General features: G+C 63.6%; 1 protein-coding gene across 1 annotated transcript; it reads left to right on the top strand.

The window, feature by feature from the left end:
• The first annotated feature begins 417 nt into the window (after window positions 1-417).
• COQ10A (coenzyme Q10A) lies at window positions 418-11,002 on the top strand. Its single transcript, XM_054012308.1, has 5 exons — window positions 418-545; window positions 6,846-7,007; window positions 7,327-7,519; window positions 7,666-7,767; window positions 8,293-11,002. Exons 1-5 carry the CDS (start codon window positions 466-468, stop codon window positions 8,458-8,460), a joined length of 705 nt encoding a protein of 234 aa, XP_053868283.1. The 5' UTR covers window positions 418-465; the 3' UTR covers window positions 8,461-11,002.
• Window positions 11,003-13,027: the final 2,025 nt, after the last annotated feature.

Here is a 13,027-nt window from a genome sequence, read left to right on the forward strand (position 1 = left end):
CACGGGGCGATGATGCGACTGTGTCATGCTATGACATGCTGCAGCACGGCATGAGGTCACTTTGCAGCCCATCAGCCCCCAGCTGCTGGCTGGCTTGATCACAGGCCCCGCCCTGCCTGCCAGATGGACTACAATTCCCATCAGGCACCTGGGCCGTCGCTATGACGCCAATGGCACCTCAGGGCGGCGGGACTACAATCCCCATGATGCCCCGGGTGGCGGAGCGCAAGCGCCCAGGGCGTCACGGCGCCGGAAACTACAACCCCCATGATGCACCACGGCCCCGGGACAGCCCTGTCCTCCCAGCTCCCGCCCTGCTCCCTTCGCCTTCTCGCCCCGCCCCTGTCTGTGACGCGGTGGGCTCTATAGTGACGCGTGACGTTGTGTGTGACGGGGGAGGGGGAGTTCAGCGCGGCGGAGCCGGTATTTGCGGCGGACGGAGCGCGGAGCCCGGACCCCTCCCCCATGGCGGCCAGGCGGCTGCGCGCGGTGCTGCGGCTGGGGGCGCGCCAGGGGCTGTGGCCGGGCGCGCCCCCGCCTGGCAGGTGAGCGGGCCCGCGGGCCGCCGGGGGGGGCCATGGAGGGGGGGGCCATGGGGGCAGAGAGGGGGGTCTCTGGGGGGAGGGGCCATGGGGGCAGAGAGGGGGGTCTCTGGGGGAGGGGCCATGGGGGCAGAGAGGGGGGTCTCTGGGGGAGGGGCCATGGGGGCAGAGAGGGGGGTCTCTGGGGGGAGGGGCCATGGGGGCAGAGAGGGGGGGCTATGGAGGGGGGGCCATGGGGGCAGAGAGGGGGGGCTATGGAGGGGGGGGCCATGGGGGCAGAGAGGGGGGTCTCTGGGGGAGGGGCCATGGGGGCAGAGAGGGGGGTCTCTGGGGGGAGGGGCCATGGGGGCAGAGAGGGGGGTCTCTGGGGGAGGGGCCATGGGGGCAGAGAGGGGGGTCTCTGGGGGGAGGGGCCATGGGGGCAGAGAGGGGGGTCTCTGGGGGGAGGGGCCATGGGGGCCAGGGCCCGAAAGAGGGGGTCTCTGGGGGGAGGGGCCCAGAGACCTCCCCCTCTGGGGGGAGGGGCCATGGGGCAGAGAGGGGGGGTCTCTGGGGGGAGGGGCCCGAAAGAGGGGGTCTCTGGGGGGAGGGGCCCAGAGATCTCCCCCTCTGGGGGGAGGGGCCATGGGGCAGAGAGGGGGGTCTCTGGAGGGAGGGGTCCAGAGACCTCCCCCTCTGAGGGGAGGGGCCATGGGGGCAGAGAGCGGCTCTTTGGGGGCAGCGACCCAGAGGGGGAGGTCTCTGGAGGAGGGACTATGGGGATCAGGGCCCTAAGAAGGGGTTTCTGGGAGGGGGAGGGACCCAGAGATGGGGCCTAAGGGAGGGGGGCACTTGAATGCAGCATTGGGTGCAGCGGAAGAGGCAATGGGGACCCGGCCAGGGCCGCTCACGGCGTGCGGGGGTCAGGCTGGGTTGGCTGCGGCAGGGAAGTTGGTGTTTTACGTTTCGGGGATCCGGCCCCCACACCTATTGCCAGAGAGATGGTCTTGGGGACAGCTCTGCTCCCAGCCACACGACGTCCCTGTGGCAACTTCAGCGATTGTCCGTGGGAAGCCGTGATGCGAGGGGAATTTTTCCCGGATACTTCGCGTCTTTCAAGGGAATTTAGCATCTGGAACCAAAGAACCAGATGTGAGCGGCTAGCTGGCTGCAGACCCTCGGGAACACCCCAGGAGACTGCCTTAGCTGGCTGAAGACTAGCTCAAGGGCTTGATAGACCATGGGGGATCCATGGACCACGCATGGGCAACCACTGGCTTAGTAAAACTTGCTGCGTCTAAATGGGATCTAGCATCACTGAAGCAAGGATGGGTCCAGCCCTAGGTCCTGCGGTTTGCTGGACAGCTGCAGGCCTTTAGGTTTACCCTTCAGGGGAGGGCAGGTGGGTGCTGGTTTCTTTAGCAACGGAAGATGTTATGATAACATGTAAAGAGCTTTCCAGGGAGTGTCTTGCTTTGCAGGAAGAGGAAATAGGATTCAGGTTCAGCAGCTGACCTCCTTCGCGAATTTCCAAACACATGGGTGCAGCCCTGCGATCAGGTGCTAGTTAAAGGGCGATCGCCGGAGACGGCGGTTTGTAAAAGTCTCTCTTCAGTCGAAAAACACGATGTTCACTCGACTTGATGATCTGAATTAAATGTCACCTCTTGCCCAGGCTTCGAGAATGAATGTCGTCCCTTTCAAAAGGCCTGGAAGTTTTGAGGGCTCGCACCTCCTCCAGCGATGACCTCTGGTGGGAGGTGCCGTGCCAGGAAGTTGCTGCAATGCATTGGTCTGTCAGCAATGCATCAGACCGTCAGAGCAGTCCTGCATCTTGGCAGGTGGGAGCAAAAAAATCAACAGCTTGGGTATAACCGAGGTGCTTTTCGAGTTCAGATGCCTCCATTAGCACATGGGATGCTCCCAGAGCTTGGAGCCGAGAGAGTTGAAGTGGCCTTGTGCCCAGCTTTGAAATGGAGCCAGGGTGGCTGCTCGTCACTGACGTGTTGGGGATAAGAGATGCCATGTTCCTCAGGGCAGCAGCCCTCTCCTCTGCATCTGCCCAGCACCTAGCTCAGAATAAATAACATCTTGCAGGCAATTCTTAAGTGTGTTTTGCTTTGAGACGCAATACGGGAGGGCTGGCAAGGCACTCCCAGCTGAAGGCTGTGCTCTTTGCTGCCCGAATTCTTGTCCGCTGCTGCACAGCGTCCGGCACAGAACTTGGAGTCTGTCCCCTGGAGAGCCTGTCCATCCACTCAGGCAGGGCTGAGGGGGCCCAGGCGACCATGGAGAGCTCAGATGCGTTACCGAATCTGAACCATCAGCAACGTCCTTTGCACTTTCCTCTGCGCTGGAAGGAGAGGGGGCAGTGGGCTGTCTGAACCTGGAGTGGCCGCAGCACAGTGGAAAAGAAAGACCTTTCCCCTCTCCTGGTGCCTCTGGGGAAGAGCGTGAGTGACCCGTTTTCAGATGCATCTATAAATATATGTAAGCGAACAGCCTGAGTGGAAAGTTTCCAGTGACGATGGAACGCGACCCCCTGATTGTGTTGGAAGGAAGTTGCCTCTCGTTCCTAGTGTCGTTATAATGTCCAATTCCCACCCTTCCAGCCGAATCAGAAGCTCGCTGGGGGGTTGGGAACTTCAGGACTTCTTGTTTGTTTTGTTGGCATTGAACCAATAGGATAAAACCCGACCAGTCTGTACTGCGGGTTGGGAGTCAGGAACTCCTGGGTTCTATTCCTGGCTGTGGGCGAGTCGCATTGCCACCCTGTGCCTCAGTCTCCCCAGCTGGGTATAGTCACTGAATGGTCTGTTGCTGGCTTGCACGTAAGTGCCGCCTGCTGCCTCCAGCACCAGGGTCAAGTGACGAAGGAGGGGGAGCGTTCGCCGTCGCACTCTGGATCTCGACGCTGACTCGGGGGTTGTGGGAGATCAACCGTCTGTCCAGGCTGTCGTGGGAGGCCAACCACGCCACCAGCGCAGCTCAAAGAGTGGGTCAGACCCCCAGTCTGCCAGTGAAACGAGCGGAAGCCCGCTCCCGGCGTGCACAAACATTCCAACGGGAGGGCCGTTCACCGCCTCTGGACTGTTTGCAGGAGAGCAGTCACATGTTGCTGGCTTCCCTTCTGTGTTTGTGATTCTTCTCTTGTCTGTGGTTGGCGTGCCAGGCTCTGAGGATCAAGGAACAAAACTACCAGCTGAAATTTCATCAGGGGGCGAGGTCCAGAGGACAAACTCCGAATGGGATACAAGGGAATTAGAAGCATGACCTGGGTAGTGAGCTCTGCCTCTGATAGGCTGGTGACCTTGGCAGATAAGTCCTGTTTTCAGTCAGTACCTCAGTTTCCCCATCTATCGATCGGCGAGAACGCTGACCCACCGTGGAGAAGAACCCACAGAACCCAGCATAAATCGCTCCTAACCAGCCCACAGTTATTGTCAATGACCCAAATTTTCCAGAGCGCCTTTTGTCCAAAGTTACCGGAGCGGCTGTAGACCGCTGAAAGGCGGCCACGCTGGGGATGGGAAGTAGCAGCCAGGGCTGTGGAGCCGAGAGGAAATCTTGGCCAGTCGCTGCTCTTTCAGAAAGCGCCAGGGATTGCTAACGTCCAGGCAGGGCAGGGCAGGGCAAACCAAGCCTCTGGGCCTTGAGACATCCTGCCAGGACGCTGGCTCCCGCTCCTCCACCCGAACTCTCTGCTTGGCAGCATAGCCGCCGGGTATGGTTATGCACCGATGGGTCACTGGTACAGCAGGGTGTTCTTACAGGGCCTGCGGAGAGCGGAGGAAACCTGCTAGAATGGCACATTGCCTCCCTGCCACCCCCCTTCTCAAGAAATCCAGATCCCCTCGGCCCCTGCATTGGTGCCCGTGTTTGCCCCATATTGATGCGGAGGGGGGCAGAGCTCAGCAATGTGCCCTGTGTTTCACCAGCCATCCTGACTAAGGAGATGGGCAAGCGTGGTCCCTGTGCCTCAGAGCGGGCCCTTCCTGGTGGCACCGGACCGTCCTCTCCCATCTGGTGCCCGGCTCCAAGGACTTGCCACTCCTTATTGGCTTTCTGCCGGCTCAGCTGACGGCTGGTCCTGTGAATGAACCTCTCCTCCTCCTGCTCTGAGCTGCCCTCCTGATGGGCGGGTCTAATGGCAGCTGTTGCGTCAGGCCTGCTGGGCACAGGGGAGGGGCCGCCTGCCTCTTGACTCAGCAGCAGGTGATCTGCAGCAGGAAGGAGGTGGTCAGGGTCACCCTCGTTGCCCTCCCCAGCTGCCTTCACAAAGATCTGAGTGAGCACAAGCAGGAGGTGACGTAAACTGCCACTGTGTCTGAGCGCCTGCCCTGCCCTGCCCGCCAGCCGCCCGGCCTGCCCGCAGGAGAGCCCGGCCTGCCCGCAGGAGAGCCCGGCCTGCCCGCCAGCCGCCCGCCCTGCCCGCCAGCCGCTCACCCTGCCCTACCATGGGGGGCTTGTTTGGGGCCATGAACTGCTGGCCAGTGAGCTAGTGGGAGCAAGCTCCCCCCTGAGCCAGGGCTGACCCCGTTGCGGTGCTGTACTGCAGGGAGCAGGGTGAGTGAGGGAGCAGGGGGGCGCTCTCCCCTCAGAGACAGGGCTGATCCCAGGGCCCCCTCCCGGTGCTGTCTGTCAGATGATCAGACTTCAAAGCTCAGGTCTGGGTCGTTTGTGCTCGTTCCTGCTGAGGGCATTCTGTGCCAAAAAAATTAAAATTCTGCAAAATTCTGCCAGTTTTATTTGTCAAATAAATGTGGAGGCTCCAGCATGGCCTTGGGGAGCACAGGCCGCTGGCTGCACGGAGGTGGGAGATCACTGTTCAGCTTCCCCCCGGGACGCAGACTCAGCGATGCGGCTGCACCCAACCCAGACAACGCAAGGACTGGGCCTGCCCCAGAAACACCCCAGGGTCCTGACCCTCTGTGCCAAGTGCACCAGGTGTGGGCAGGCAGGCACAGCAAGGCGGGATCCAAGTGTGGAGGAGCACAGTGTGGGGGGGATCCAGATGTGGGTTGAGAGGGGCCATCTGGGTGCATGTGGCTCAGTGGGGGATTCAGGTGCAGGAGGATCTGGTTGCACAGGGGCTTGTTGGGGGTCTCTGGGTGCAATGGTAATGGAACTCTGCAGGGGGGTCCAGGTGAAGATGGGGGTCCAGGTGAAGGTGGCTGGTGCTCAGCGGGGGGGTCTGGGTATGGTGGGGATAGAGCTTGTCAGGGGGTCTGGGTAGGTGGACTGTGGGGGACTCAGTAGTGGGGTCCAGATGCTGAGGGGGGTGGGGTTGGTACAATAGGGATCCAGGTGCGGGTGGCTTGTCGGGGTGGTCCAGGTGCACGGGGAGTGGGGCTCATCGTTGGGGGGGTTCTGGGTGTGAGGGGGGTGGGCCTCAGCGGGAGGGTCTGGGTATGAGGGGGTTTGGATGCACGGGTGTTAGACGGATGGGGGAGCAGCTCCCTGAAAAGTGATCCCTCCCCCTGCAATTCAGGAGCGATGGGTACAGGAAGTGAAGGGGAGGGGCGTTGCAGAGCTTCCTACAAGCTGTTGGAGAAATCTGGGGGTGGGTCCGACACGGCCCCGGATGCCGTGCAGGGGCAGAGGAAGTCCCATCCTCCACAGCCCAGACAGGACTAGCAGCTGAGCCTGGCGCAGGGTAGGAGCCACCAGCCGGGTCTTCCCTAGTCTTGCCCACTGCCCCACAGTGATTTACCTCTCTGCCAGCTGTCCTGGGCACCTGAAACATACTGATGAGGAGGGTCACATGACTGCTCTTGTGGCCTCCCTTTGCTTCCCCATCAGAAAGTAATTTTTCTGCGGGGAGGCAAAGAAATCTGCGGGGGGACATAAATTCTGCGCACGCGCAGTGGCGCAGGATTCCCCCAGGAGTAGCTCATTAAACATCCCCTTGGTGGGAGCAGGCGTCAGCGGCACCTTCGCTGCGATACGGGAGTCGGTGTCGCTCCCTGCCACAAACTGGTCGGTAGAGTTGCTGCGACACTAAACCGCTGCCAGGTCCCAGCCCAGCGGTGGCCGCATGGGAGCGGTGAAGCGATCGCAGCATGCAGCGTGGCCACACAGCACGTAGGGGCCGATAGGTCCCCAGGGGAACGAGATTGGCATGTGAGAGGGAATTGCCCCGTCCTGGCTGGGGAGGGCGTTTCGCCGCCTTCGTCTCCCGCAGCCTCACTCTGCTTTAGTGGCTTTGGGCCTAGCTAGTCTCAGCCTCAGGTGAACTCTCGAAGGGGAGTAGCATCTAGCTCCCTTCCTCTGCCTGGCCAGGCGAGCGCCGGTCGGTCTCTGCTAACCCCGACCCGTTTCCAGTTGCAGGGCCGTGTCTGTCTGTGGGATTCTGCTGAGCCGGGTGCCTTGGGCAATAAACAGCCTGGACTGGGGCCCCTGCAGCCCGCACAGCCGGACGTTCATCAACCTCACGGGGCCTTTCACCAACAAAAGGAAGGAGTATTCGGAGAGGAGGATTATAGGGTAAGTGGCATTGGCTGTGTTCCCCCAGAGGGGGATGGGGCTTTCCCTGCACGCTCCAGCATGCTGCGTCCTTCCCCTGCTTGCCCCAGTGCTGGTGGCAAAAGGGGAGTTTGGTCTCCAGGCCTCGGTCAAGCCTCGACCTGTCTGTGACGTGACGTGGGCAGTGCGAACCGGAGTGAGACCCATGAAACTCATTGCACGTGCAGGGCGGGGGGGCATGGATGGTGGTGGAGGTGCCCGGTTCCCTAGCCCGTCCCCGAGCCGCCCTGTGCCTGCAGGACGGCAGCACCGAGTCAGCACAGGCGTCTCCCCCCGGCAGGTACTCCATGCAGGAAATGTACGAGGTGGTGTCCAACGTGGATGACTACAAGCACTTTGTCCCCTGGTGCAAGAAGTCGGTGGTGGTCTCCAAGCGCACGGGCCATGTGAAGGCTCAGCTGGAAGTGGGCTTCCCGCCCGTGCTGGAGAAATACACCTCCATCGTCACCTTGGTGCGCCCGCACCTGGTCAAGGTGAGGCTGCCGGGGATTCTCAGGGCGGGGGATGTGCAGGGATGGAACAGTTTGGGGTGGGGGCGCTCAGCCCCCCCAGGGAGCCTGGCTTCCCAGCACTCTGGTAGCAAAGCCCCTCGCCTGACGCTCCTGCTATCCCTTCTCAGGCCATCTGCACTGACGGGAGGCTCTTCAACCACCTGGAGACCAGCTGGCGCTTCAGCCCGGGCATCCCAGGCTACCCCCGCACCTGCACAGTGGATTTCTCGGTAAGCCCCCCCAGCCTGCCCTCTCCCATTCCCCGCCCCACCCAGTCGCCACGTGGAGTCGTCCCCGCAGTGAATCCACTGGGGATGGACCGGAGAGGTTGCTGCCAACCAGCCAGCCCATGCTGTTAGAAGCACCTGTCCCCAGGTCATTGGCCTCGAGGAGGAGGTAAGCAGGGGGCAAAATGCTGCCCTCAGCCACTGAGCGACTGCTGTTCGTGTCTCGAGGGAGAGAGAAGCAGGAGCAAATGTTCCACCTGGGCACATTTGTCTGAGAGGCGGGGCCTGGGAGTCAGGACTCCTGGGTTCTCCTCCTGGCTCTGTCAGTGACTTGCTGCGTGAGCCTCTCTCTCGGCCTCAGTTTCCCCAGTGGGCTGCGGGGTTTGTGTGGAGGCGACTGTTTGCTGCGTGCTGCTGAGGAGGGCAGGTTCCCCGCTGGGCAGCCCCGTCCCCTTGCCCTTTGTCCAGGGGGGGCTCTGGCCTGGCCTGCCCTGCTCCGCCAGCCCCTCATCTCTCTCTCCTCCCCAGATCTCCTTCGAGTTCCGCTCCCTGCTGCACTCGCAGCTCGCCACGGTCTTCTTCGACGAGGTGGTCAAGCAGATGGTGGCAGCTTTCGAGCGGCGGGCGGCCAAGAACTTCGGCCCGGAGACGCGCATCCCCCGGGAGCTCATGTTTCACGAAGTTCACCAAACGTGAGGGGGTCAGGGCCGCACGTGCAGACTGTGCCGGGGCGGCGGGAGGCGCTTGGACTCCCTGCCCCCGCCTTTTTAACTATTTATTTGATTTCACCTCTCCTGACGGTCTCTCTAATTTATCTGCTGCCCCGGTGTGCCGAGAACGGGGACGTACCCGGAGCGGCTGGGTCTGGCTGCCCCGGACCAGCCCCCGCCTGCCGTCTCGCACAGACGAACCGCACCGGCCCGCCCGGCTCCATATTTTTGTAGCTAATTTTATTTTAAACTTATTTTATTTTGGGGGCGGGGTCTTGTTTAACATCCCTCCAAGCAGGGAAGAGCGGTCCCTGCCCCTTCCTGATTGCCAGCAATTCTCGTCTTTCCCGCTGTGCTGCCCTCACGGCAGAAACCAGCGGGGCTGCGTGGGCCAGCCCCCCCCTTGGTCGGATTGCCTTTCCCCCAGGCGGGGCTGAGGCAGTGTGCGCGTGGACTGGACGATGGGGGTCTCAGCTCGCCTATCTGCGGTCGGGGGCAGGGTGTGGGAAACGGATCAGAACCTTCTCCCCGTCCCAGGGGTGCTGAGCGCAGAGAAGGGCGCCTAGCCAGCGTTACAGGGGCTGCGTGGGAGCGAGAGGGGAGTTGCGTTCGGTCTGGAAGCGAGCACCGACAGGAAGTGTCACATTATGCGGGGCCTGTGGAAAGGGGCGGGGGCACTGCCTGGTGGGCGCCCCTGGCAGAAGGTGGGAATGAGCGGGCAGGGCAGGGCATGAGGCAAGTGCCCGGAGGGCAGCATGGGACTCGGAGGGCAGCTGCTCCACCAGCCCTGCAGGTGGGATCTCGCTGAGCTCGCCCTGGGTGGAGGGAGCGCTCCCCGGGCCCTCGTTGGAGAGGGAGATGGCACGGCCACAGCCAGGCCCCCACAGCACTGGCAACGGGGCTGCTGGCTCCTGGCCCCCCTCTCCCTTGGGAGAGCCCCGCGGGCAGGAGATAAAGCCTGCCTGAGTGACCCAGGATGGAGGTGGCCCGGAGGCTCCATGGGGTCGGGGGGCAGAGGTGATGCCCACTGGGGACCCGGCCCACGGGAAGCCCTGGCAATGGAAGGCTGATTTTCTATGCACTGATGCAGAGTCCCAGATGCTGGAGCCTCCCCTCCTGCTTCTGGAGGGAACCTCCCCTCCAAAGCTCCCAGAAGCCCGGGGGGTGTCAGCAGGTGGTTCCTCTCCAGCTGGTAGTGGAAGGCTTTAGAAGGGGGGAGCAAGGATCCAGGTCCCAGGGGCTGCAGCCCCACAGCGGAGCCCTCCTTGGCCAGCCCCCCAGCTGTGCTGTGGGCAGGGAGGGGTGAGAACACTGCTGCTCCCCCCGCCCCGCCCAGGCACACAGCAGCGCTGTCGGTGGAGCGTGGCGAATGCTGCGGGAGATAAGTGAACAGAGCCCCATTGTCCTCCGCCAGCGGAGGGAGGCCCCGGAGCCTGCAGAGCGCTGGGGGTGGATTCTGCCTAGAAAGGCCCCCGTCACCTTGAAAAGCAGCTGCAGCTTCGCTCCAAGTGTGGCCCAAGCCACAGCCAACCCGTGGGAGCTGCCTGCTAGTGGGGAGCAGAGCCTGGCTCTCCCCACACCCCAGCGCCAAGCACCCAGGCCCAGCACCTTTGCTGCAGACTCTGCGCCCCGGCCCCTCCTTCTGTGCAAAGGAGCTGGCGTTACATACGAGACCCGCGGGCGGGGCAGAACCGCCAGCCCCAGGCCGCCTGCACTGGGTTTGCACCGCTGTACCTGCACCGAGTGGGGGAGGGATCCCGGCTGCTGCACGCTGCCCTCGCACGAGAGGCTGGGGGCAGAGCCCGCCCAGGGCGTGCCACTGCAGAGCGTGTGCAGAGCTTCCCCCTGCGGCTCTGGGGGGAGGTGGCAACGGGAGGTTGAGCAGGCAGCGTGTGGGTCACAGCAGTGATGGAAGGGGAGAGTTGGGCCCTGCGTCTCGTTCAGCCCCTAGTGGGGCTGGGCAACGCCCATGGCATGGGAGTCGTTACCACAGTAAGGGCTTGAATGGCCTCTGGGGACCTGTCTCCAGAAGTGGGGGGTAGCCCAGGGCACTGGTAGTGCTGGGCATCTGTTGCCAGCAGTGCAGCTTCCCCTGCTGGGGGCCACCTGCCACCCGCCACCCACGTCCGAGCGCTGGGCTGGCTGCGAACGCCATGTCTGCTCCAGGCCTCTGGCCTGAATCCCTGCCCTTAACCCTTCGCTTCCAGCCGGGCTCCCCCAGTCTCCAGGGCCCAGGAGATGAGTGGGGGCTGCAGCTGGGCCCTGCCCTGTGCGGTGCCTTCCGCCTGCTCCCTTCTCAGCCTGACCCCCAGGCTGCCCTCTGCCGGCTCACTGAGAGAAACGCACATTGGGGGGGATCAATCTGATGCAGGGGTGAGGGGGGAACACCCCCCCCAGCCTCCATCTCAGAGCTGGGACGCAGCCACCTCCTCCGTGCGCTCATGTGGGAGTTTTGTCTCCACCCGAGAGACTCGAAATTTCCTGCCCAGAGAAGTGGGTTTTTTAGGCCAATAAAAAGCATTTGGCAAGTGGGCTCGTTGCCTCCTTCAGGGTGGCTGCGGCGGCTCCGGGGCTGGGTTCTGCGGGTCTGTGTCACCTGAGAGGTTGGCTCCTGCAGGCCACCTGGGCTGGGGTATTTCTCAGCTGGACTCGGGGCAGGGGGTACGTGGGGCCCGCCCTGCGGGCCTGGTGCTCACTGGCTGGCCGGGCCCTTTCCACTCGGCATAGCTGCCCCTGGCTTTGCACCACATCTGCCCTCATGCCCAGCATGCTCTGGCCCCAGGCACCCGCTGGACAGCAGGGCATGTCCCAGACACCAACTCATGACTGTGTTGTCTGTCCTGCAGCCACGCCAGCCTCAGGCCTTTCCCTGTGGTTCTCCAAGCACCAGTGTCTCTGCCCTGTGGGAGATGGGTAAGTGTGGGCCCTGGCCCACAGGGAGACTGGGCCAGCCCCACCTGGTCCCACCCCCCCTCGCTAGCCACAGCTGTGCTGATCCCTGGTCCCTGCACCCACCTCACACGGCGACACGGGCTGGCTTCACGGTCTCGTTCCTTAGCGTGTGCTGGCTGCCGCCCTGGGCCTCGCCAGCTGGAGGTGCCCCCGTAGGACTGCTGGGGGTTGGCTGGCTGCAGCAAAGCATGCTGGGGGAAGGAGCCAGGGCAGCCCCCCAGCAGGGCTCCGCCCTGGGTGCAAATCCAACCCTGGGGGTGGTGCCACTGCTGGGCTGTGGGTTTGCCCAGGCTCGTTCGGTGTTGGCGCCGGCAGGCTGCTCCCCCACCCCAGTGGGGTCCAAGCGTGACTGATCCAACCAAGGGGTCTGCCGCAAGCCGGAGCCACGGCGGGCGGGCGCCTGCCGCCAGGGAGAGCTGAGCCCACGTGTGGGGCCTGCCGCAGCCGGAGGGGCCTTGGCCCTCGTTAGCCACGAGGGGAGACAGAGACAAGCTGGTAGCCGGGACAAATGCGACAGCCCCCCCCCTGCGTGCAATTCCCCCCAGCTCAGCCCCTGGCCTGGTGCACACGCCCCCGCCCCCACCCAGTCGTGCTGCATTAAATCCCAGCCCAAGGCCAGCCCTAGGGCTACTGCTGCGGGATAGCGGGAGGGGCTCATGCAGGCCAGAAAACAAAGGTCTCCTTCCACCTGCCCTGCTCTTCGGGCACAGGCCAAGGCAGGAGAAAGGGCTGGGGAGCAGCTGGGGGTCATAGCAGCCTGGCCCCAGGCCTCACAAGGGTCTGAGATGCCATGAGCCCTGGGGCACCAAGGCCTGCAGGGAGTGGGGGCTGCTCCAGCAGTGGACAGAGCTCAGGCTCTGCCCTCTGAAATGCCGGACACGGCCACAGCTGCCGGGCTGGGATGCTGGACTTCCGCACTGGGGGTGGGGTCGGCTCTCCTGGCATCACCCGGCCCCGGCTCACCCCCAGCCCCTAGTTACAGGAACCTTCTGGGGGCACGGAGCAGGGGCTGGGGAAAGCACCGGCCCGTGGCAAGAGGCCAGGCCTGTGGCTTTCCAGACCCAACCCCGGGAGAGCCGGGCCCAGATGCTCGTGTTCCATCCCAGGCTGGGCGAAGGCGCCCGTTTCCCATGGGCTGGGGAGCCCCGTTCAGCCGGGACAGCTTCACATGGGTTCGGGGGCAGGCCCCTGGGAAGAGTCCCGGCCCCTGCAGGTAGGGAAGCAGGGAACAGGGGGGTTGTGGGAACCGCCGTAGGGGCTTTTGCAGCTGTGAAAAGCTGGCTGGGGGTCCCTGGGGGACAGAAGCCCTCACCCCCCCTGCAGGGCTGGAGAGGTGGCACCGGCTCCCTGGGCCCAGCTCCCTCCCCAGCCCCCCCTGCCCAGCAGGACAGGCCGGGAAAGCCCCAGGGTGGAGCAACAGGGCACTGCTCAGTTAACCCTAGGCTGGGCTGGCGGTCAGAGCCAGGTACCAAGCAGCGACTGGGAGGGGAGGTCAGTTCCATCCTGCCCCTCCACCCCCCGGCTTAGCAGCCTGCCCTGGCGGCCGGGCACTGGGGCAGGAGTTGAGCGCCTAACGTCCAGGCCATAATGCCAGGACTACA

The sequence above is a fragment of the Malaclemys terrapin genome, chromosome 23, assembly GCF_027887155.1.
Source record: "Malaclemys terrapin pileata isolate rMalTer1 chromosome 23, rMalTer1.hap1, whole genome shotgun sequence".
NCBI lineage: Eukaryota > Metazoa > Chordata > Testudines > Emydidae > Malaclemys > Malaclemys terrapin.

Bases quoted from the DNA above. Each gene is read 5' to 3' on its own strand.
- COQ10A (XM_054012308.1), top strand. From the start codon at position 466: ATGGCGGCCAGGCGGCTGCGCGCGGTGCTGCGGCTGGGGGCGCGCCAG. The intron at 7,008-7,326 runs GTAAGTGGCATT...TCCCCCCGGCAG, and splicing joins TCGGAGAGGAGGATTATAGG to GTACTCCATGCAGGAAATGT. The intron at 7,768-8,292 runs GTAAGCCCCCCC...TCTCCTCCCCAG, and splicing joins CCTGCACAGTGGATTTCTCG to ATCTCCTTCGAGTTCCGCTC.